Raw genomic sequence first — 22,984 nt, 5'->3', positions numbered from 1 at the left:
CCACTCTGACCATTTTACTCGCCCTAGCAGAGCTAGTTAGGCTGTTTTCATGTTATCCAGTGCGTTGGTGACTGTAACTGTGCTGCTGGCAACAATTTAATGACGTTTTTTTGCCGACGTTTACTGACACCGGCCATATTCAACATTCGTAAATTCATCAGTTATTCTGCGCTCTGGCACACTCAGACGAGAGTGCTCTGAAATCCGAGTAGATGGCCGGACTGAATTTACGAACGCACCCGAAATGGTTACTTGCATAGTGGAGTCTTTTTTAAAGACATATAGCTAGCTAGCTAGCTAGGTAAACAATGAACCATATCCCAATTCATGACGTTACTACCCTGCATGAATCTGCAGGTAGCTAACCAACCAGGTTCATTGTTAGCTAGCTAACATTATGCTATAGCTAGCTAAGCAAATGGCTCTGAGATACAAATAATAAGGTCATACACATAACGTTAGCTAGCGAGCCAGCCAGCTAACATTAGCTAGCTAGCTAGGTAAACAATGAACCATAATCACAACTCATGATGTTACTACCCTGCATGAATCTGCAGGTATCTAACCAGCCAGGTTCAATTTTAGCTAGCTAACATTATGCTATAGCTAACTAAGCAAATGGCTCTGATATACGAATAATAAGTTCATACACGTAACGTTAGCTAGCAAGCCAGCCAACGTTAGCTAGCTAGCTAGGTAAACAATTAACCATAATCACAATTCATGACGTTACTACCCTGCATGAATCTGCAGGTAGCTAACCAACCAGGTTCAATGTTAGCTAGCTAACATTAGGCTATAGCTAGCCAAGCAAATGGATCTTTCTATCAAAATTAGAAATGTGTAATTTCTGAAAATGTAGCTAGCTAGACTATCTTACCCATATACATCATTCATGGATGGACCCGTCTCCTGTCGGATGCTATGGTTGCCCTTAGTTTGAAGATGTAATCCGGAGACAGGTGTTTTCTCTATCTCCTTAGCTATCATACTCGAATTCCACTGATTTCAAAACTCGGTCCTCCAGAAAGTGGAGAGCAACACTTATGCGGTTTTAATACAAGATACATTTTTTGACAGAAGCCTGCTATATGGCAGACCAATCCAAACTCATTATCTCAGCCAATCATGGCTAGCGGGAAGGTTGCTGTCTTTTTCTTTGGCTAAACCAACTAGGCACGTAATTTAACAATTTTATTCGTATTTACAGATGGCATACAAGTTTGTTATTAAGGCACATTAAAGTTTACATGTTTGAGAAGGCATTTCGGCTTACAAGCAAAAACTCAAACAGGAAATACCTGTGACTCGCTCCGTTGAGAAATGGTCACCAGAATCAGAGATTATGCTACAGGACTGCTTTGCTAGTGCTGATTGGAATAGGTTTCGAGACTCCGCCGATAACATTGACGAGCTAACCAACTCCATCACTGGCTTCATTAGGAAATGCATCGGCGACGTTGTCCCAACAGTGAGGGTTTGCTGCTTCTCCAATCAAAAGCCTTGGATTAACACCAAGGTTGGGGCTAAACTAAAGGACAGGACTACCGAACACAGAGCTATCGTAGACAACCCTGACGCTACGGCCGAGGACAGGAATAAGTACAAGAAGTCCCGCTATGACCGCCGCGTCATCAAATGAGCAAAAGGACAATATAGGAATAAGGTGGAATCATATTACACAGGCTTCAACACCCGCCGCATGTGGCAGGGGTTACAGTCCATTACGGATCGCAAAGGAAGACCCAACCATGATCTACCCAATGATGCCTTTCTACCAGACGAACTCAATGCATTTTTTTCACACTTTGACAACAACAACATCGTGCCGGGTATGAGGGCCGTCACCGATCCAGAGGATTGGATGATCTCGCTCTCCAAGGCCAACGTGAGAAAGGTCTTTAACACCCGCAAGGCCGCGGGGCCCGACGATATTCTAGGGAATGTTCGCAGAACAGCTGGCAGGCATACTCACAGTAATTTTCAACCTCTCCCAGTCTGTAATCCCCACATGTTTTAAGATGACCACCATTATTCCTGTCCCCAAGAACTCTAAGGCTTCATGCCACAATGACTACTGCCCTGTAGCACTCACTTCTGTAATCATGAAGTGCTTTGAGAGGCTGGCTATGCCACACATTAACTCCAACATCCCAGACACCATAGACCAACTCCAATTTGCATACCACCCCAACAGATCCATAGATTACACAATCTCAATTGCTCTCCACCCTCCCCTGCTCTCACCCACCTAGATAAGAGACCTGTGTGAGAATGTTGTTCATCGACTACAGCTCAGCGTTCAATACCATTGTCCTCTCCAAGCTCGTCACCAAGCTTAAGACTCTGGGTCTGAACACCTCCCTCTGAAACTGGATCCTGGATTTCCTGACGGGCCGACCCCAGGTGGTGAGGGTAGGCAACATCACCTCCACCTCGCTGACCCTCAACACTAGGGTGTGTGCTTAGTCCCCTCCTGTACTCCCTGTTCACCCACGACTGTATGGCCACTCATGACTCCAACACCATCATCAAGTTTGCTGATGACACAATGATGGTAGGCCTGATCACCGGCGACGATGAGTCAGCCTACAGGGAGGAGGTCAGTGACCTGGCAGTGTGATGCCAGAATAACAGCCTCTCCCTCAATGTCAGTAAGACCAAGGAGCTGATCGTGGACTACAAGAAAGGGGGGGGGGGGGGGGGCAAGCACGCCTCAGTCCACATCGACGGGTCTGCAGTGAACCAGGTCGAGAGCTTCAAGTTCTTCGGTGTCCAAATCACTCTTAAAATGGTCTAAACACACACGCACAGTTGTGAAGAAGGCGCAACAGCGCCTCTTCCCCCTCAGGAGGTTTAATAAGTTTGGCATGGGCCCTCAAATTCTCAAAATGTCCTACAGCTGTAACATTGAGAGCATCTTGACTGGCTGCATCACTGCCTGGTATGGCAATAGCACCGCCCTCGATCGCATGGCACTACAGAGGGTGGTGCAGACAGCCCATTATTTCACTGGGGCTGAGCTCCCTGCCATCCAGGACATCTATATCAGGCCTTGGAAGGAAAATTGTTAAAGACTCCAACCACCCAAGCCATAGGCTATTCTCTCTGCTTCCGCACAGCAAGCGGTACCGATGCATCAAGTCTGACACCAACAGGCTCTTGAACAGCTTCTATCCCCAAGCAATAAGACTGATAAATAGCTAACAAAATAGCTACACTGACTATCTGAGTTAACCTTGTGTCTTTATTGACCTTTTATTTGTATTTTTGCACTGTCTCTATGCAGACTCACAGGGCCTTACATACACACACACACACACACACACACACTCACTCCATCATCTGCTCACTCACACATAATATGCACATACATTTAAACTGACTCTACACACATGCACACCCACTCACATACAAGCTACTGCTTCTCTGTTTATCTTATATCCTGTTGCCTAGTCACCTTACCCCTATACAAACTGTATCTACCTCCATCACACCAGTATCCCTGCACATTGTAAATATGGTATTGGAACTGAACCTGTATATAGTATACTTACTTACTTATTGTGTTCTTCGTATTTCTTCTTCTTTCTCGTGTTCTTTTTCTAGTATTACATTGTTATTGATTATTGCATTGTTGGATTTTGAAGTTTCTAAAAAGGCATTTCACTGTACTTGTGAATGCGACATTAAAACATGAAACTTGAAACTAGTGATTACTGGAAGGAAGGTTGTAAGTAGGAAGGAATGATGGAAGGAAGAAAGGAAGGAATGATGGAAGGAAGGGAAAAAGAAAGAAAGAAGCATCTAAATAGTATTTAAATAGGGCCCGGGTGTGTCCTTTAGCACTTGCCAACTTCCCAAGTCTATTTACTATTGTCTCTATTAACCCAGGTTACTGAGACCCCTCTTAACCCTCTCCTCTCTCTCCCCCTAGACACTGAGACCACCCCCATCAGGAGGAACCCAGGAGGTAACGTGGCCCACCCCATGGTGCAGCGTCTCCCTGAGCCCCAGGATGTTGCAGACTGCCTGCAGGTGAACACATTTGACACCCCTCCCTACTACTCCACCTCCTCAGAGAGCTTCAGGAACACCATCGAGGGTGAGTGGGTATTGCTGGTCTACACCAGTAGTTGCAGTCATTCACATTGACACACACAGATATCACAGACACCTACACATCCTGTACATATGCTTACACACACTGAACATTGAGGGTTGTTGTGCATGCTGACACACACCCACATGCAGACACACACACACACACAAAACCGACAGAGAAAGAGACAAGTCTGTCACTCCGTGAGCTTTAGATCTCAGGGAAGGTGTGATGTCACTGATGTACTCCAGCCAAAAGGCTACGGGCGAGTTTCACATCCATTAAACATGGTTCCCTGTGTTTAATCCACCAACTACTTGTGTTGTGTGCGCAGGCTATAGCGCCCCCCAGGGAAACTACGACCCTGTGGTACGGAGCCTTCACAACCTGGCCCACCTGTTTCTGAACGGAACAGGCGGGCAGACCCACCTCTCGCCCAACGACCCCATCTTCGTGCTGCTCCACACTTTCACCGACGCCATCTTTGACGAGTGGCTCAGGAGGCACGCCCCTGGTAATAGATCCCATTCTACTATTGATCTCATGTTCAAGACCTGATCATTGTCTTCCTGTGCTAGTATCTTTGTCTGTGCTTGCTTTTCTGAAAATATGATGCTCTTCCATCCTTTTACTAACTCATCTACACTGAGTGTACAAAACATTAAGAATACCTTCCTAATATTGCGTTACACCCCCTCCCCCCCTCCCCCTTTTGCCCTCAGAACAGCCTCAATTCGTCAGGGCATGGACTCTACAAGGTGTCAAAAGCGTTCCACATGGATGCTGGCCCATGTTGACTCCAATGCTTCCCACAGTTGTGTCAAGTTGGCTGGATGTCCTTTGGGTGGTGGATCATTCTTGATACACACTGGAAACTGTTGAGCATGAAAACCCCAGCAGCTTTGCAGTTCTTAACACAAACTGGTGCCTGGCACCTACTACCATACCCCGTTCAAAGGCACTTAAATATTTTGTCTTGCCCATTCACCCTCTGAATGGCACACATACAGTCGTGGACAAAAGTTTTGAGAATGACACAAGTATTTGTCTTCACAAAGTTTGCTGCTTTAGTGTTTTTAGATATTTTTGTCAGATGTTACTATGGTATACTGAAGTATAATTACAAGCATTCCATAAGTGTCAAAGGCTTTATTGACAATTACATTACGTTTATGCAAAGAGTCAATATTTGCAGTGTTGACCCTTCTTTTTCAAGACCTCTGCAATCCGCCCTGGCATGCTGTCAATTAACTTCTGGGCCACATCCTGACTGATGGCAGCCCATTCTTGCATAATCAATGCTTGGAGTTTGTCAGAATGTGTGGGTTTTTGTTTGTCCACCCGACTCTTGAGGATTGACCACAAGTTCTTAATGGGATTAATGTCTGGGAAGTTTCCTGGCCATGGACCCAAAATGTCGATGTTTTGTTTCCCGAGCCACTTAGTTATCACTTTTGCCTTATGGCAAGGTGCTCCATCATGCTGGAAAAGGCATTGTTCGTCACCAAACTGTTCTTGGATGGTTGGGAGAAGTTGCTCTCGGAGGATGTGTTGGTACCATTCTTTATTCATGGCTGTGTTCTTAGGCAAAATTGTGAGTGAGCCCACTCCCTTGGCTGAGAAGCAACCCCACACCTGAATGGTCTCAGGATGCTTTACTGTTGGCATGACACAGGACTGATGGTAGCGCTCACCTTGTCTTCTCCGGACAAGCTTTTTTCCGGATGCCCCAAACAATTGGAAAGGTGATTCATCAGAGAAAATGACTTTACCCCAGTCCTCAGCAGTCCAATCCCTGTACCTTTTGCAGAATATCATTCTGTCCCTGATGTTTTTCCTGGAGAGAAGTGGCTTCCTTGCTGCCCTTCTTGACACCAGGCCATCCTCCAAAAGTCTTTGCCTCACTGTGCGTGAAGATGCACTCACACCTGCCTGCTGCCATTCCTGAGCAAGCTCTGCACTGGTGGTGCCCCGATCCCGCAGCTGAATCAACTTTAGGAGACGGTCTTGGCGCTTGCTGGACTTTCTTCTTCACAACAATTGAACCTCTCTCCTTGAAGTTCTTGATGATCCGATAAATGGTTGATTTAGGTGCAATCTTACTAGCAGCAATATCCTTGCCTGTGAAGCCCTTTTTGTGCAAAGCAATGATGACGGCACGTGTTTCCTTGCAGGTAACCATGGTTAACAGAGGAAGAACAAAGATTTCAAGCACCAACCTCCTTTTAAAGCTTCCAGTCTGTTATTCTAACTCAATCAGCATGACAGAGTGATCTCCAGCCTTGTCCTCATCAACACTCTCACCTGTGTTAACGAGAGAATCACTGACATGATGTCAGCTGGTCCTTTTGTGGCAGGGCTGAAATGCAGTGGAAATGTTTTTGGGGGATTAAATTCATTTTCATGGCAAAGAGGGACTTTGCAATTAATTGCAATTCATCTGATCACTCTTCATAACATTCTGGAGGATATGCAAATTGCCATCATAGAAACTGAGGCAGCAGACATTGTGAAAATTAATATTTGTGTCATTCTCAAAACTTTTGACCACGACTGTACACAATCCATGTCTCAATTGTCTGAAGGCTTAAAAATCCTTCTTTAATCTGTCTCCTCCCCTTCATCTACACTGATTGAAGTGGATTTAACAAGTGACATCAATAAGGGACCATAGCTTTCACCTGGATTCACCTGGTCAGTCTATGTCATGGAAAGAGCAGGTGTTCTTAATGTTTTGTACACTCAGTGTATGTGTTTGTTGAATATGCTGTATTTTACAGTGTGACACTCTGGCTCCATGGACTTTATTATTGAGCCAGGGTTGTTCATTTTCCTTGGTTGGGTGTATTTCTATGTTGGGTATTCTGGTTGTTTCATTTCTATGTGTGGTGATTGTTCGTGTTTATTCAGGTGACTCCCAATCGGAGGTAACGAGTGACAGCTGTCGGCTCGTTATCTCTGATTGGGAGCCATATATATTCTGTGTGTTTTCTCCTTTGTTTTGTGGGTTATTGTTCCAGTGTTCTATGTTCTGTCGGTGTCACAGAGGACTTCACGTATCGTCATTTGTTTTGTTTTCGTGGTTGCTTTATTTAATAAAAGTCATCATGTTCACTCGCAACGCTGCGCATTGGTCCGCTCCTTTAGACGATCGTGACAGAATAACCCACCACAAAAGGACCAAGCAGCGCGTCCAGGAGCAAAGGGTCTGGACATGGGAGGAGGCGCCGGGTCAGGAGAGAACGTTGGTGGATGTCCTCCTCGGCTGGGGACATATTACCCAGGAGGAGGCCGTCCGGTACCGGAGGGCGATGAAGGGGGAGAACCTGGCAGGAGAGGAGCAACGGCATCGGCAGGTGTTTCGTCGGAAGGACGAGAGGCAACCCCAAGAAATTTTTTGGGGGGGGCACATGGCTTGGGCAGCTGAGCAGCAGGAGGCAGTCACAAGGCAGATTCAGAAGGCTACCAGGTTAAGGGGGCTGACGGAGGCAGAGAAGGGAAGGATTCAGGAGGCTACCAGGTTAAGGGGGTCACTGGCCAGAGTAGGGAAAGGAGATGTAGAGGCACGGCGTGAGAGACTGAGGTGTGTATCCAGTCCGGTCCGGCCCGTTCCAGTCCCCGGGGTAGAGCCAGTGGTGTGTGCCTCCAGTACGGTCCGGCCTGTTCCGACCCCTCGCACCAAGGATATGGTGCGCTTCGCCAGCCCGGCCCGGCCTGTTCCGGCCACTCGCACCAGGGAAACGGTGCGCGTCGCCAGCCCAGCCCGGCCTGTTCCTACTCCACGCACCAGGGATACGGTGCGCTTCGCCAGCCCGGCCCGGCCGGTTCCGGCCACTCGCACCAGGGATACGGTGCGCGTCGCCAGCCCAGCCCGGCCTGTTCCTACTCCACGCACCAGGGATACGGTGCGCTTCGCCAGCCCGGCCCGGCCGGTTCCGGCCACTCGCACCAGGGATACGGTGCGCGTCGCCAGCCCAGCCCGGCCTGTTCCTACTCCACGCACCAGGGATACGGTGCGCTTCGCCAGCCCGGCCCGGCCTGTTCCGGCCACTCGCACCAGGGATACGGTGCGCGTCGCCAGCCCAGCCCGGCCTGTTCCTGCTCTCCGCACTAGGCGTGAGGTGAGTCCCCAGGGTCCAGCATGCCCTGTTCCGGCTCCCCGCACTAGGCGTTATGGGAGTCCCCAGGGTCCAGCATGCCCTGTTCCGACTCCCCGCACTAGCCCTGAGATGCGTGTCCTCAGCCCGGTACCTCCAGTTCCGGCACCACGCATCAGGCCTACGGTGCGTCCCCAGGGCCAAGCATGCCCTGTTGCTGCTTCCCGCACTAGCCCTGAGATGCGTGTCCTCAGCCCGGTACCTCCAGTTCCGGCACCACGCATCAGGCCTACGGTGCGTCCCCAGGGTCCAGCATGCCCTGTTGCTTCTCCCCGCACTAGCCCTGAGATGCGTGTCCTCAGCCCGGTACCTCCTGTTCCGGCACCACGCACCAGGCCTACGATGCGCCTCAGACGGCCAGAGTCTGCCGTCTGCCCAACGGGGCCTGAACTGCCCGTCTGCCCAAAGCCTGCTAAGCCGCCCGTCTGCCATGAGCCATCAGAGCCGTCCGCCAGACCGGAGCCGCTAGAGCCTTCCGCCAGACAGGATCAGCCAGAGCCTTCCGCCAGACAGGATCAGCCAGAGCCTTCTGCCAGACAGGATCAGCCAGAGCCTTCTGCCAGACAGGATCAGCCAGAGCCTTCTGCCAGACAGGATCAGCCAGAGCCTTCCGCCAGACAGGATCAGCCAGATCCGTCAGTCGGCCATGAGCAGCCAGATCCGTCAGCCAGCCATGAGCAGCCAGATCCGTCAGCCAGCCATGAGCAGCCAGATCCGTCAGCCAGCCATGAGCAGCCAGATCCGTCAGCCAGCCATGAGCAGCCAGATCCGTCAGCCAGCCATGAGCAGCCAGATCCGTCAGCCAGCCATGAGCAGCCAGATCCGTCAGCCAGCCATGAGCAGCCAGATCCGTCAGCCAGCCATGAGCAGCCAGATCCGTCAGCCAGCCATGAGCCGTCCAGCCAGGATCCGCCAGAGCCGTCCAGCCAGGATCCGCCAGAGCCGTCCAGCCGGGATCCGCCAGAGCCGTCCAGCCGGGATCCGCCAGAGCCGTCCAGCCGGGATCCGCCAGAGCCGTCCAGCCAGGATCCGCCAGCCAGCCAGGATCCGCCAGAGCCAGCCAGCCAGGATCCGCCATTTAGTCAGGTGCTGCCCCTTAGCTCGGTGTTGCTCCTTATCCTGGTGCTGTCCCTTATCCTGGTGCTGTCCCTTAGCCTGGTACTGCCCCTTAGTCCGGTACTGCCCCTTAGTCCGGTACTGCCCCGTAGTCCGGTGCTGCCCCTTAGTCCGGTGCTGCCCCTTAGTCCGGTGCTGCCCCTTAGTCCGGTGCTGCCCCTTGTCCCGGTGCTGCCCCTTATCCCGGTGCTGCCCCTTATCCCGGTGCTGCCCCTTAGGCCGATGCTGCCCCTTAGTCCGGTGTTACCCCTTAGTCCAGGTGGGGTTAGTTGGAGGGTGGTCATTGGGAGGAGGATACGGAAGCGGATAGTGACTAAGGTGGGGTGGGGACCACGACCTGGACCAGAACCGCCACCATGGACAGACGCCCACCCAGACCCTCCCCTAGACTGTATGCTGGTGCGCCCGGAGTGCGCACCTTTAGGGGGGGGTACTGTGACACTCTGGCTCCATGGACTTTATTATTGAGCCAGGGTTGTTCATTTTCCTTGGTTGGGTGTATTTCTATGTTGGGTATTCTGGTTGTTTCATTTCTATGTGTGGTGATTGTTCGTGTTTATTCAGGTGACTCCCAATCGGAGGTAACGAGTGACAGCTGTCGGCTCGTTATCTCTGATTGGGAGCCATATATATTCTGTGTGTTTTCTCCTTTGTTTTGTGGGTTATTGTTCCAGTGTTCTATGTTCTGTCGGTGTCACAGAGGACTTCACGTATCGTCATTTGTTTTGTTTTCGTGGTTGCTTTATTTAATAAAAGTCATCATGTTCACTCGCAACGCTGCGCATTGGTCCGCTCCTTTAGACGATCGTGACATACAGGCTGTTTTTTCCTTGTATTTACTTCTAAATTACATGGTAAAATGGTAATTACACAACAATTACATGATTACTTTGGAAACTAAGATTCATAATACACACACCACTATGCAATATTTGTTTAGCTCTGGGAGGTTTTTTTTTTGTACGTCACCGCCATATGTTCAGAAGCTGACTCTTAACTGAGACATTTTGCAGATTCGGCAGTCTATCCTTCAGAGAATGCCCCCATTGGTCACAACAGGGGGTACAACATGGTTCCCTTCTGGCCTCCAGTGACCCACGCTGAGATGTTTCTTGCAGCCCCTGAGAACCTTGGTTACTCCTACGAGGCTGAATGGCCAGGTGTGTATTGTCAATATAAATACAGGCTGAATGGCCAGGTGTGTATTGTCAATATAAATACGGGATGAATGGCCAGGTGTGTATTTTCAATATAAATACAGGCTGAATAGCCAGGTGTGTATTGTCAATATAAATATGGGCTGAATGGCCAGGTGTGTATTGACAATATAAATACATTATGGATATTTGTCTTATCTACTATGTATATAACAATGTGGTCCAAATCAAATCAAATGTTATTTGTCACATACACATGTTTAGCAGATGTTATTGCGGGTGTAGCGAAATGCTTGTGTTTCTAGCTCCAACAGTGCAGTATATCTAACATTTCACAACAATACACAAAATACACACAACCTAAAAGTAAAATAATGGAATTAAGTAATATATAAATATTAGAAATATTAGGATGAGCAATGTCGGAGTGGAATAGACTAAAATACAGTAGAATAGAATACAGTATATACATATGAGATGAGTAAAGCAAAAATATGTAAACATTATTAGAGTGACTAGTGTTCCATTATTAAAGTGGCCAGTGATTTCAAGTCTATGTATATGGGGCAGCAGCCTCTAAGGTGCAGGGTTACGTAACCGGGTGGAAGCCGCCTAGTGATAGTTATTTAACAGTCTGATGGCCTTGTTATAGTACCGTTTCTTCATAGTAGCTATATATATATATATATATATATATATATATATATATATATACACAGTACCAGTTAAAGGTTTGGAAACACCTACTCATTCAAGGGTTTTTCTTTATTTTTACTATTTTCTACGTTTTAGAATAATAGTGAAGACATCAAAACTATGAATTAACACTTATGGAATCATGTAGTAACCAAAAAAGTGTTAAACAAATCAAAATATATTTTATATTTGAGATTCTTCAAATAGCCACCCTTTGCCTTGATGACAGCTATACACACTCTCGGATCTTCTCTCAACCGGCTTCACCTGGAATGCTTTTCCAACAGTCTTGAAGGACTTCCCACATATGCTGATCACTTGTTGGCTGCCTTTCCTTCACTCTGCGGTCCGACTCATCCCAAACCATCTCAATTGGGTTGAGGTCGGGGATTGTGGAGGCCAGGTAATGTGATGCAGCGCTCCATTACTCTCATTCTTGGTAAAATAGCCCTTACACAGCCTGGGGGTGTGTTGGGTCATTGTCCTGTTGAAAAACAGATGATAGTCCCACTAAGCCCATACCAGATGGTTTGGTAGCCATCTGTGGTAGCCATGCTGGTTAAGTGTGCCTTAAATTCTAAATAAATCACAGACAGTGTCACCAGCAGTCCAAAGGACAATTTTCCACCAGTCTAATGTCCATTGCTCGTGTTTCTTGGCCCAAGCAAGTCTCTTCTTATTATTGGTATCTTTTAGTAGTGGTTTCTTTGCAGCAAATCGACCATGAAGGCCTGATTCACACATTCTCCTCTGAACAGTTAATGTTGAGATGTGTCTGTTACTTGAACTCTGTGAAGCATTTATTTGGGCTGCAATTTCTGAGGCTGGTAACTCTAATGAACTTATCCTCTGCAACACAGCAGAGGTAACTCTGGGTCTTCCATTCCTGTGGTGGTCCTCGTGAGAGCCAGTTTCATCATAGTGCTTGATGGTTTTTGTGACTGCACTTGAAGAAACGTTCAAAGTTCTTGACTGACCTTCATGTCTTAAAGTAATGATGGACTGTTGTTTCTCTTTTATTATTTAAGCTGTTCTTGCCATAATATGGACTTGGTCTTTTACCAAATAGGGCTATCTTCTGTATACCACCCCGACCTTGTCACAACACAACTGATTGGCTCAAACGCATTAAGAAGGAAAGAAATTCCACAAATTAACTTTTAACAAGGCACACCTGTTAATTGAAATGCATTCCAGGTGACTACCTCATGAAGCTGGTTGAGAGAATGCCTAGAGTGTGCAAAGCTGTCATCAAGGCAAAGGGTGGCTATTTGAAGAATCTCAAATATAAAATATATTTTGATTTGTTTAACACTTTTTTGGTTACTACATTTCATAATTTTGATGTCTTCACTATTATTCTACAATGTAGAAAGTAGTAAAAATAAAGAAAAACCCTTGAATGTGTAGGTGTGTCCAAACTTTTGACTGGTACTGTATGATGATGGACTGTCGTTTCTCTTTGCTTATTTGAGGTGTCCTTGCCATAATATGGCTTGGTATTTTACCAAATAGGCCTATCTTCTGTATACCCCCCTACCTTGTCACAACAGAACTGATTGGCTCAAACGCATTAAGAAGGAAAGAAATTCCACAAATTAACTTTTAAGAAGCCACAACTGTTAATTGAAATGCATTCCAGGTGACTACCTCATGAAGATGGTTGAGAGAATGCCAAGAGTATATATATATATATATATATATATATATATATATATATATATATATATATATATTGTTTTTGTTTTGTTTTTTTAACCATGGTTAGAGTCCATCTGTCTGTCTGTATCTGTCTGTCTGTGACTCTTTGCTAGTGTCACATTCCATATAATTACAAATGTAACTGTTATAAATCTTGTTTCCTCGCTATAGCTGCTCCTTTCACTTTGACCGAGATCATCACCATTGCCATCGTGGCGGCCCTGGTCATCGTGGCTGTAATCTATGCTTCCACCGCATGTGTTGTGAGCGCCCGCTCCTACAGCAAACTGGAGGGCTGCCAGCCCCTGCTGGGTGAACAGTACCAACGCTATGACGACGACAAAAGCCAATCCGGGGTCTGAGCCGAATGTGAAACCACAGGGTCATGTTCATTAGGGCGCAACAGACAATGTGTAGTCCCTCCCTGTTTTTGTCAGTTTTCTTTTGTTTAGTGCCTGATCCAGGCTTAGCTGAGTGTCACATATTTCCATACTTTTGTTTTGTTTGCAGCTATGTAATTAGATTACAAAATCATGTTTTCATCATTTCAATTTGAGTTTCGAATGCCATATAATATGCGTCACAAACTGTATTCCGGGAGTGGCCAAATGTTGGCGATGGAGGGTGGCAGTGTGAGTAGAATTAGGTGCGTTAATGCTGGTCGGGAACAAAAACCTGCACAATGCGGCCCGTCCTCTCATGGCCAAGTTTTACCACAACTGATGTAGTCCATAATATGGAATCTAATTGACCCTATTACCCATTCTACTATTAGTTACATTACTTTGACCTATATAACTATAGATTATGAGTATAACAATGATGTGTAAACATATTTCAATTTATTTGAATCCTTTTGGTTCAAAATTGAACTTCTTTTTAAATCCATAGAAAATATGAGGTGATTAAACAAAAGAAAATATTAAGTATTTGTCTTGCATTATTATAATTTCTGCAACAATTGTGGAGTGTAATGTCATGCATAAGCACTCTCCTTATATAGAATTTTATATAATAGAAAAAACAACAGGATCATATCTAAAAAGTTGTATAGCCTACTTTGCCACTTTGGCATGGGTCCTCAGATCCTCAAACGGTTCTACAGCTGCACCATCGAGAGCATCCTGACCGGTTGCATCACTGCCTGGTATGGCAACTGCTCAGCCTCCGACCACAAGGCACTACAGAGGGTAGTGCGTACGGCCCAGTGCATCACTGGGGCCAAGCTTCCTGCCATCCAAAACCTCAATACCAGGCGGTGTCAGAGGAAGGCCCTAAAAATTGTCAAAGACTCCAGCCACCCTAGTCATAGACTGTTCTCTCTGCTACCGCACGGCAAGCGGTACCGGAGCGCCAAGTCTAGGTCCAAGAGGCTTCTAAACAGCTTCTACCCCCAAGCCATAAGACTCCTGAACATCTAATCAAATGGCTACACAGACTTCTACCCCCCCCCCCCCCCCCCCCCCCCTCTTTTACGCTGCTGCTACTCTATGTTTATTATCTATGCATAGTCACTTTAATAACTCTACCTACATGTACATATTACCTCAATTACCTCGACTAACCGGTTTGACTCGGTACCGGTACCCCCTGTATATAGCCTCGCTATTGTTATTTTTACTGCTGCTCTATAATTATTTGTTACTTTTATTTCATATTATTTTATATTGTATTTGTTGTGATTTTTGTTGGTATTCTTTCGTAAAACTGCATTGTTGGTTAAGGGCTTGTAAGTAAGCATTTCACTGTAAGGTCTACACCTGTTGTATTCGGCACATGTGACAAATAAAATTTGATTTGATTTGGTGTAAGTAATGCAAATTCTCATTAATTGCCACAAGGTGGTAGAAGTGAAGTGGAATACAACTTGAACAAAGTAGTGAGGGAGAGGACATGGTCAATCAAGGCAAAATGTGTTGCTTTGAATACATATATGATCATTAATTAGATTTTATATTTACAATTTAGTCATTTAGCAGACGATCTCATCCAGAGTGATTTACAGTAGTGAGTGCATACATTTTAAATCTTTTTTCGTAGATCAAACTTAGGTTAATTTGTTTGCTTTAAAGTAGTTCAAGATTGCTTTTAAAAATATATTGATTTAATTACGCAAGTATAATACAACTGTACCCTAATAATAATGTAGCCTACAACTATGCAAATAGGCTATAGGCCTAGGCGCCACGACATTGGTTTGAATTAAAATACATTCAGCACGAAAGACCGCTTACTGTAGCCTACGAAAGACTTCTTCCTGCAACCTACTTTGCTGACATAAAATGTCAATTTAATCGTTTGTATGATTGAACTGATGATTAGTAAATGACTGTGCACAATAAGCCAAAACATATGCTATGACAATTGCCTTATGATTACAGCAAACAGGCGTGGTTTCAAAGTCCCACCTGTCTGGGGTCATAAGCTCCATTTGGGTGTCTGTGGCTGTAATCCAACTGTGCTGCTCGACAATTGTTTCAGTGGACACGACTGACACCGGCGGACGGGACTTCCAAAACTAAAATTGTTCATGGATGAGTGTAGTGGCTTTGCAGTAGGCATAATAACGGGATATGTATATATTTTGTTGTGGATTACACTCTATATTTTGAATTGGTGAGAAGAATTGGATGGGGCAACTTTGTTTTTTAATTACTTTTCTCTGCAACTGTGCGCCAATAGATATATAGAGGACGCTTTCAACATCGGATCTCAGACCATTCTAACCCATTCATAGACGCTTAACTACCTACGGATAAGAACGGTTTTTGAGCGCTAAGACCATCAAGGCTATGGACGTGAAGTCAGTGGGAGTCGTCAAGCCACTGAACCCTATAATTTGCTCTCTCGGTTTTTCCTATTGCACATAGTGAAAAACGTAGCATATATATATATATATATATATATATATATATATATATTTATATATATATTCGTTTATAGGCCTAGTCTTACTGTAATTCTACCATGGACGGGGACCACGTCTTACGCGATTTTAAAGATATTGAGACAAAGTTGGGTCGCAAAGTTCCTGAAAGTCTCATTCGTTCCCTTGCAGGAGGAAATAACCATCACGACAAACATGAGGATACGAAAACGGCGACACCGAAAAACCAGTCGAACTCTGCTGACTTGAAACGACTGGAGAGCAAGATGTTATTTTTGAAACAGGAAATGGTAAGTGGTTGCCTTAAAGATGCGTCTGTCCCTGTCGGTTTGGGTCAGTGAGTTGCTTCAAACCACAGGAGGTTGGTGGCACCTTAATTGGGGAGGACGGGCTCGTGGTAATGGCTGGAGCAGAATTAGTGGAATGGTATCAAATACATCAAACACATGGTTTTCATGTGTTTTATGCCATTCCATTGGCTCCGTTCCAGCATTTATTATGAGCCATCCTCCCCTCACCAGCCTCCTGTGTTTCATACAGTAAGCCTTTGATAATGTTTCTTGAATACTGAAGCAGACATCCAAAACGGGTACTGTTGCAATTCAAACAGGCTTTTTTAAGTCAGTTCACTTCTTTTTCAAAACCTTTCTGTATATTCAGTGGTGCATTGCATTAAGTGCAATTTACCCAAGGCCCGCAGTGACTGGTCTGGAGCGTGAAGTCACCAGCTCTGCTGGTCGGCTACTGCGTAGCAACTAATGATGTATATAAACCCTGGATTTCGGATGCTATGTATTGGCCATTGAGAAGCTTTGAAGCCACCGGTCAGCACTCCCCAGTAGGAACAGTCCTCCATAGGAACCAATGGAATTCTACAGTATTTCAAGGACAAAATTACATTTATTTAAGTATTGTGTTGTTGTAGTGGGGACAGTAACATTAGTAATCCCAAAGAATTATACTTTAAGGAAAAAAAAAAAAATATATTATTTCATTTTTTATTTGTATGTTTAGCTCACATAATATAATTTAAAATAATACATTAAAGTGTCTGTAATAGAATAAATATGGCAAAAACAAATGTAGAATGTAAATGCATTTCTATAGCTTCCAAAATATTTTTAACAATGGTGAGGGAGTGCCAAGATGGAGGCATGGTGGCTTCAACACAGCACCCCCTACAAGTCATCTAGTGTATATATAAATCATTGGTAGAAGCCCTGGTCTTCCTTAGAAAGCATATGGAAAGGTCAAAAAATATAAATAATAGATGGCCACTTTGGGCTCTAAAATTAGTTCTATGGTGAATTATTCCGCAACAAATCCAGATATTTAATTAAATAGTGATCCATTAGACTACTACATTTGTCTTCACACAGGACCATGTGCTGACACAGACCAGTCACTCACACCGTCATGAACACTCTTTGCACGTGTATCTAAGGGGGTGTGGTGTGCATCAAGCAGCTGTTGGGTTGAATCTCTCAGGCAGGATGAAAACGACTACATCGACCATGATCCTTTGCTAGTTATGGCCACTTTAACAATGATTTCACCTTAGAGAATTTTTGCCATTCAGCCCCATTCAACAATATGGCGTGCTTCAAATTCTAATACTTCCGGCTTTCATGCGCCATCAGGAGTTTTCCATAGGAATACGTGGATTCGTCAGCGCTATCACTATCTACTGGTTTTAATATCTATGAATTTACCCAAGCTAACAAAATAGCTTTTAGCTGTAGTAGTCTGGTTGTTGTCCAAGGTTATTGCAGCTGTTTTATTTAGGCTATATTGAAAGTTTACTGACCTGTGATATCTTAATTCAACATGTTATGCAATAACTTACAGATGCCTGATGGCAATCCAACTTTATTGCCCTTGTGTTCATAGGCTATACTTTTGCCTTCTCAGAAGTTTATGGATGACTTATAATGCTGATCTTAAGGCAATGGAGATATACTGTATAAAATGTTAGCCCATTCATAGACGCTAACTACCTTTAGCGCCTATTGATGGTAGTATCTTCTGGCTGGGGGAGTTTTGTTAAGAGCCCTGACACTTGCTCTAAACGTTAACACGCATCACTTGCGGTACGGTTTTGGAAACATAAGGAAGGTATCTTTCATATCAGTGAGAAATATATATACAGTGCATTCGGAAAGTATTCAGACCCCTTCCCTTTTTCCACATTTTGTTATGTTACAGCCTTATTCTAAAATTGATTAATTAAAACATGTTCCTCATCAATCTACACACAATACCCCATAATGACAAACAAAAACAGGTTTTTAGACATTTTTGCAAATGTATAAAAATATAAAACAGAAATATCTTATTTACATAAGTATTCAGTCCCTTTGCTATGAGACTCGAAGTTGAGCTCAGGTGCATCCTGTTTCCATTGATCATCCTTGAGATGTTTCTACAACTTGATTGGAGTCCACCTGTGCAAATTCAATTGACTGGACATGATTTGGAAAGGCACCTGTCTATATAAGGTCCCACAGTTAACAGTGCATGTCAGAGCAAAAACCATGCCATGAGGTCGAAGGAATTGTCTGTAGAGCTCTGAGACAGGATTATGTCGAGGCACAGATCTGGGGAATGGTACCAAAACATTTCTGCAGCATTGAAGGTCCCAAAGAACACAGTGGCCTCCATCATTCTTAAATGGAAGAAGTTCGGAACCACCAAGACTCTTCCTAGCGCTGGCCGCCCGGCCAAATTGAGCAATTGGGGGAGAAGGGCCTAGGTCAGGGTGGTGACCAAGAACCCGATGGTCACTCTGACAGAGCTCCAGAGTTCCTCTGTGGAGATGGGCGAACCTTCCAGAAGGACAACCATCTTTTCAGCACTCCACCAATCAGGCCTTTATGGTAGAGTGGCCAGACGGAAGCCACTCCTCAGTAAAAGGCACATGACAGCCCGCTTGGAGTTTGCCAAAAGGCACCTAAAGGACTCTCAGACCATGAGAAACAAGATTCTCTGGTCTGATGAAACCAAGATTGAACTCTTTGGCCTGAATGCCAAGCGTCACGTCTGGAGGAAACGTCGCATGATCTCTACGGTGAAGCATGGTGGTGGCAGCATCATGCTGTGGGAATGTTTTTCAGCGGCAGGGACTGGGAGACTAGTCAGGATCGAGGGAAAGATGTACTGAGCAAAGTACAGAGAGATCCTTGATGAAAATCTGCTCCAGAGCGCTCAGGATCTCAGACTGGGGCGAAGGTTCACCATCCAACAGGACAACAACCCTAAGCACACAGCCAAGACAACGCAGGAGTGGCTTCGGGACAAGTCTGAATGTCCTTGAGTGGCCTAGCCAGAGCTCAGACTTGAACCCGATCGAACATCTCCCATCCAACCTGACAGAGCTTGAGAGGATCTGCAGAGAAGAATGGGAGCAACTCCCCAAATACAGGTGTGCCAAGCTTGTAGCGTCATACCCAAGAAGACTCGAGGCTGTAATCGCTACCAAAGGTGCTTCAACAAAGTACTGAGTAAAGGGTCTGAATACTTATGTAAATGTATTATTTTTGCTTTGTCATGATGGGGTATTGTGTGTAGATTGATGAGGGCAAAAAAGTTTTCATCCATTTTAGAATAAGGCTGTAGCTTAACAAAATGTGAAAAAAGTCAAGGGGTGTGAATACTTTCCGAATGCACTGTAAGACAGCAAGAGTACTCTGCTGTGTTCCCTCCTCCCTACTATAGTGAATGGCACATTTGGGCCATCTAAGGCTTTTGTGCTGTTGTCACCTCTTACAATCAGAACTTAATCTTTAATCCAATCAAGCTGCTTTTCTCTTGGCCAACTGGCTGTTTCACTTCACAATAGTCCACCACAGTGGACGCATCATAATACCCATAAAAACACAGAAATGGTTCCAATGGTTTTTCCGCCATTCATTTTTCACATCGTGAATTTTACAAAAAAATGTGTTTGTTTGGTGCAGTCTTACCTTGGTGTGACGGTATAATAGCTGTGTAATTCTCTCTCGGACAGGTGAGTTTTATCAATATATTCGCCTCAATTTTCTCAAAAAAATTCACAATGCTAAATATTGATAAAAGTGACCTTGTCCGAGAGATTTGCGCATTCATCAAAACGTCACGCCAGGGTAAGCCTAGACGAAACACAGACCTTATATGAAGTAGTCCTAGATGGAAAAATGAATGGTGAAAAAAACGATTGGAACCCTTTCCGGTTTTTATGACTCATACGGTGGTACTCAATAGACTACCAGTTGTCTGTATCCATGTCATCTTGTGTATTCCTCCACAAATATTTCATTCAAATACTGTATATTGTTATAACATAGGTATATTAACATTTTGTAAAAAAAGAAAAAAAAAAAGAAATGCCTATAACTCCCATTTTAGACAAAAGCCCAGAATAATCTGACTTGTTTTAAATAGAGTTCAGAAAATATCTTAAACTTAATTCTTGTAAGTATTGTTGGAGGGCGGGTAAATCAATAAAGATGAATATAAATGACTAACAAACAAAAAATCAAGCAGCAGTAAATCACATTAGCTAGACCCATGTTGTGATTCACCACCCCATTCGAACCAACTTTAATTGACACTGCTAATACTGTTGTAAAATTCCGCTATGCTCCGGCTCAACGTGTGTGCACACATAAAGGGCGGGTTATATCCGCAAAGCAAACACTGGCAGAATTATGAGCTAAACGGGGCCTGTCACGATCCACTCCCAAGAAAGGGCTCTGTTTTATAAAGCCAGTTGTCCGGAACATTGTATCAGCTTTGTCAGCCACCATCTGGCGTAATGCTTTTTGACTGCTGCCACTGACTGTCCATTGGCGTAAACAGCTGGCTATTTGTCGCTGGTAGCCTGGGGGAATCTTTCTGAATGAGACCATAGGCTACCTCCCCCCACCCCTACTCTATGGGGATTGTCATGGTGCGGTGGTAAATCAATGGTGGTACTGTATAGGCATCTAGGTGAGAATGTCCTTCTATGCGCTATGCAGTCACAGACCAAGCTGTTACATGACAAGGATGGAAAGATCTCCTGTGGCATGCTGTTCTGTCTTTGTCTACATGTCACTTCCAAAGAGTAGAGTGGTGTCTTTACTATCCCCCAGGGGCAATTTGATGTTCACCATTACTTTGCCAATGCAAAAGACATGCTGGTGTTGGCTTCTCACAAAAATTGAATAGGAAAGCATTGTATCTAAAAAACTAATACGATTGTAGGCCTACTTGTTGGAAGTGTGTTATTGTGTGACTTTATAATACATGTAAAAATGTGGGTTTCAAGTTGTCCAGTTTCTAGTCCAAATCTATAATGACAAAGGCCTAAAATGCATCTCCTTTTCACACCAAACGCAGGCCCACCTCCGTGCCATCGATGTCAAGCTGATGCAGCAGCTGATGTCCATCAACGACGGCATCGAATCCATCAAATGGGTGATGGACGACAAGGAGGGAATAGCCAGTCGTGAAAGCAGCCTGACAGGCAGCCTGTACAGCCTATCAGACAGCCAGGATGACACCTCTTCACGCGGCAGCTTCATCAGTCTGCACGACGGACACAGCGATGGATTGGACGGGATATCCGTGGGCAGCTATCTGGATACGTTGGATGAGTTAGCAGAAGACCTTCCAGAACACTGTTCTCCAACGGACCTTGATCTTTTCTCTGATAAACCCGTTATAGAGGACGAGACTTTCAGCAAGCCAACAATGCGACTCAGAGTGGACTCCGATGAGTACTACTGCTTTGGATAGTGCTGCGTGGCTATGGGAATAATACCAACGCAGACAAAGACCAGAGGGTTATTTCACCTAGAGTTGTCAAGAGTTCAAATTCTAATAAAATCAAATACTGTTGGCATGGTAACTTTGATAACATTTTAAAATGATGAACTAGGACTTCAACTGGTTGAAATTTGAGTAGTTTAGAAATGTTTCATAAGGTGTCTTGTTCATTGAGCTTGCTGTGTGAAATATAGAAGATGGATGTGTTCCCTTGATGATCAACGTTATTTTCCTGCTGCTAAGTGTTCTAGGGTGATGTCACAGTGACATTTAAGTGGTTTTACAAGGGGCAACTTCTCACAGTTGTGCTATTTTGTATCTTAAAACCAAATTTATTTTTGTCTGACGCATTTACACCTCACTAAACCTTAGCCACTTGTCCCTTCACCAAAACAAGAAAGGACGAGCTTTAAACATAATTAGGAATTCAATTGTTGTACTGATAGGAGGTTAAAGGTGCAATTTGTAAGTTATCTGCCCCAACAAGATGAACTACAACCACAATCAACCTAAAACAAAAATAAAACAAAGACAAAATAATGCTAAGTAGTGCACCCTTTTCCTCCCAATCTTTGGTGTTGCTTGCGAGTGCTCTCCAGGAGCGGTGGAGGCCACTATTTTATACAGAAAATCGAACTTACGAATTGCACCTTTTAATAATAATGTTGTTGTTTGTTTAGTTTTTTATGACACAGCTCACTTGGCAAAAGTTAGATGAATTTTTCTGTATTTTCATTCAGTGCACTCTGACTGTACTCCAAAGAATCTGATACCTCAGTGTCTTGTTTCCCTTTTCACTTAGATACCATGTCTTTGGTTAGCCGTTCATCCATCTGAACTAAAGTAATGTAGTATATAAGGAATTAGTGGTAATTTGGAGCATTAGTGGTTCCATGCTGAGACATCAGCTGGACTGGTTTAGTGGGGCAGAAATACTACATTTCCTTCAGGTTGTAGCATCCAAGTGCAATTTGCTACCATGCCAAATCCTTTGCATCACTGTATTTCAGCTCCTCCACAACATATGGAAGCACATAGCTATCAAAATAAAAAATGGATTTTGACAGCTACAGTGGGGAGAACAAGTATTTGATACACTGCCAATTTTTCAGGTTTTCCTACTTACAAAGCATGTAGAGGTCTGTACTTTTTATCATAGGTACACTTCAACTGCGAGAGACGGAATCTAAAACAAAAATCCAGAAAATCACATTGTATGATTTTTAAGTAATTAATTTGCATTTTATCACCTACCAACCAGTAAGAATTCCGGCTCTCACAGACCTGTTAGTTTTTTTTTAAGAAGCCCACCTGTTCTCCACTCATTACCTGTATTAACTGCACCTGTTTGAACTCGTTACCTGTATAAAAGACACCTGTC

The 22,984-nt window shown here is 44.5% G+C and overlaps 2 protein-coding genes across 2 annotated transcripts in view; both read left to right on the top strand.

The window, feature by feature from the left end:
• Nucleotides 1–13,291, top strand: part of LOC311112888 (5,6-dihydroxyindole-2-carboxylic acid oxidase-like) — a gene marked incomplete at both ends in the record, with an annotated part of 31,682 nt that extends 18,391 nt beyond the window's left edge. Inside the window, 4 exons of the mRNA XM_084156028.1 lie at nucleotides 3,938–4,105; nucleotides 4,437–4,616; nucleotides 10,389–10,535; nucleotides 13,101–13,291. Coding sequence (XP_084012154.1) covers nucleotides 3,938–4,105; nucleotides 4,437–4,616; nucleotides 10,389–10,535; nucleotides 13,101–13,291 — 686 coding nt within the window. The remainder of the gene's footprint in view (nucleotides 1–3,937; nucleotides 4,106–4,436; nucleotides 4,617–10,388; nucleotides 10,536–13,100) is intronic.
• Nucleotides 13,292–15,896: 2,605 nt separating this feature from the next.
• lurap1l (leucine rich adaptor protein 1 like) lies at nucleotides 15,897–22,114 on the top strand (the record flags this gene model as incomplete). The annotated part of the gene is made up of 2 exons (XM_084156150.1): nucleotides 15,897–16,106; nucleotides 21,175–22,114. The coding sequence occupies 2 exons, from the start codon at nucleotides 15,897–15,899 to the stop codon at nucleotides 21,571–21,573; spliced, it is 609 nt and encodes a 202-aa protein (XP_084012276.1). The 3' UTR covers nucleotides 21,574–22,114.
• Between the last annotated feature and the right edge of the window lie 870 nt (nucleotides 22,115–22,984).

The sequence above is a fragment of the Coregonus lavaretus genome, assembly GCF_964263955.1.
Source record: "Coregonus lavaretus genome assembly, chromosome: 39".
Lineage (NCBI taxonomy): Eukaryota > Metazoa > Chordata > Actinopteri > Salmoniformes > Salmonidae > Coregonus > Coregonus lavaretus.
This window is presented reverse-complemented; position numbering and strand designations above follow the sequence as displayed.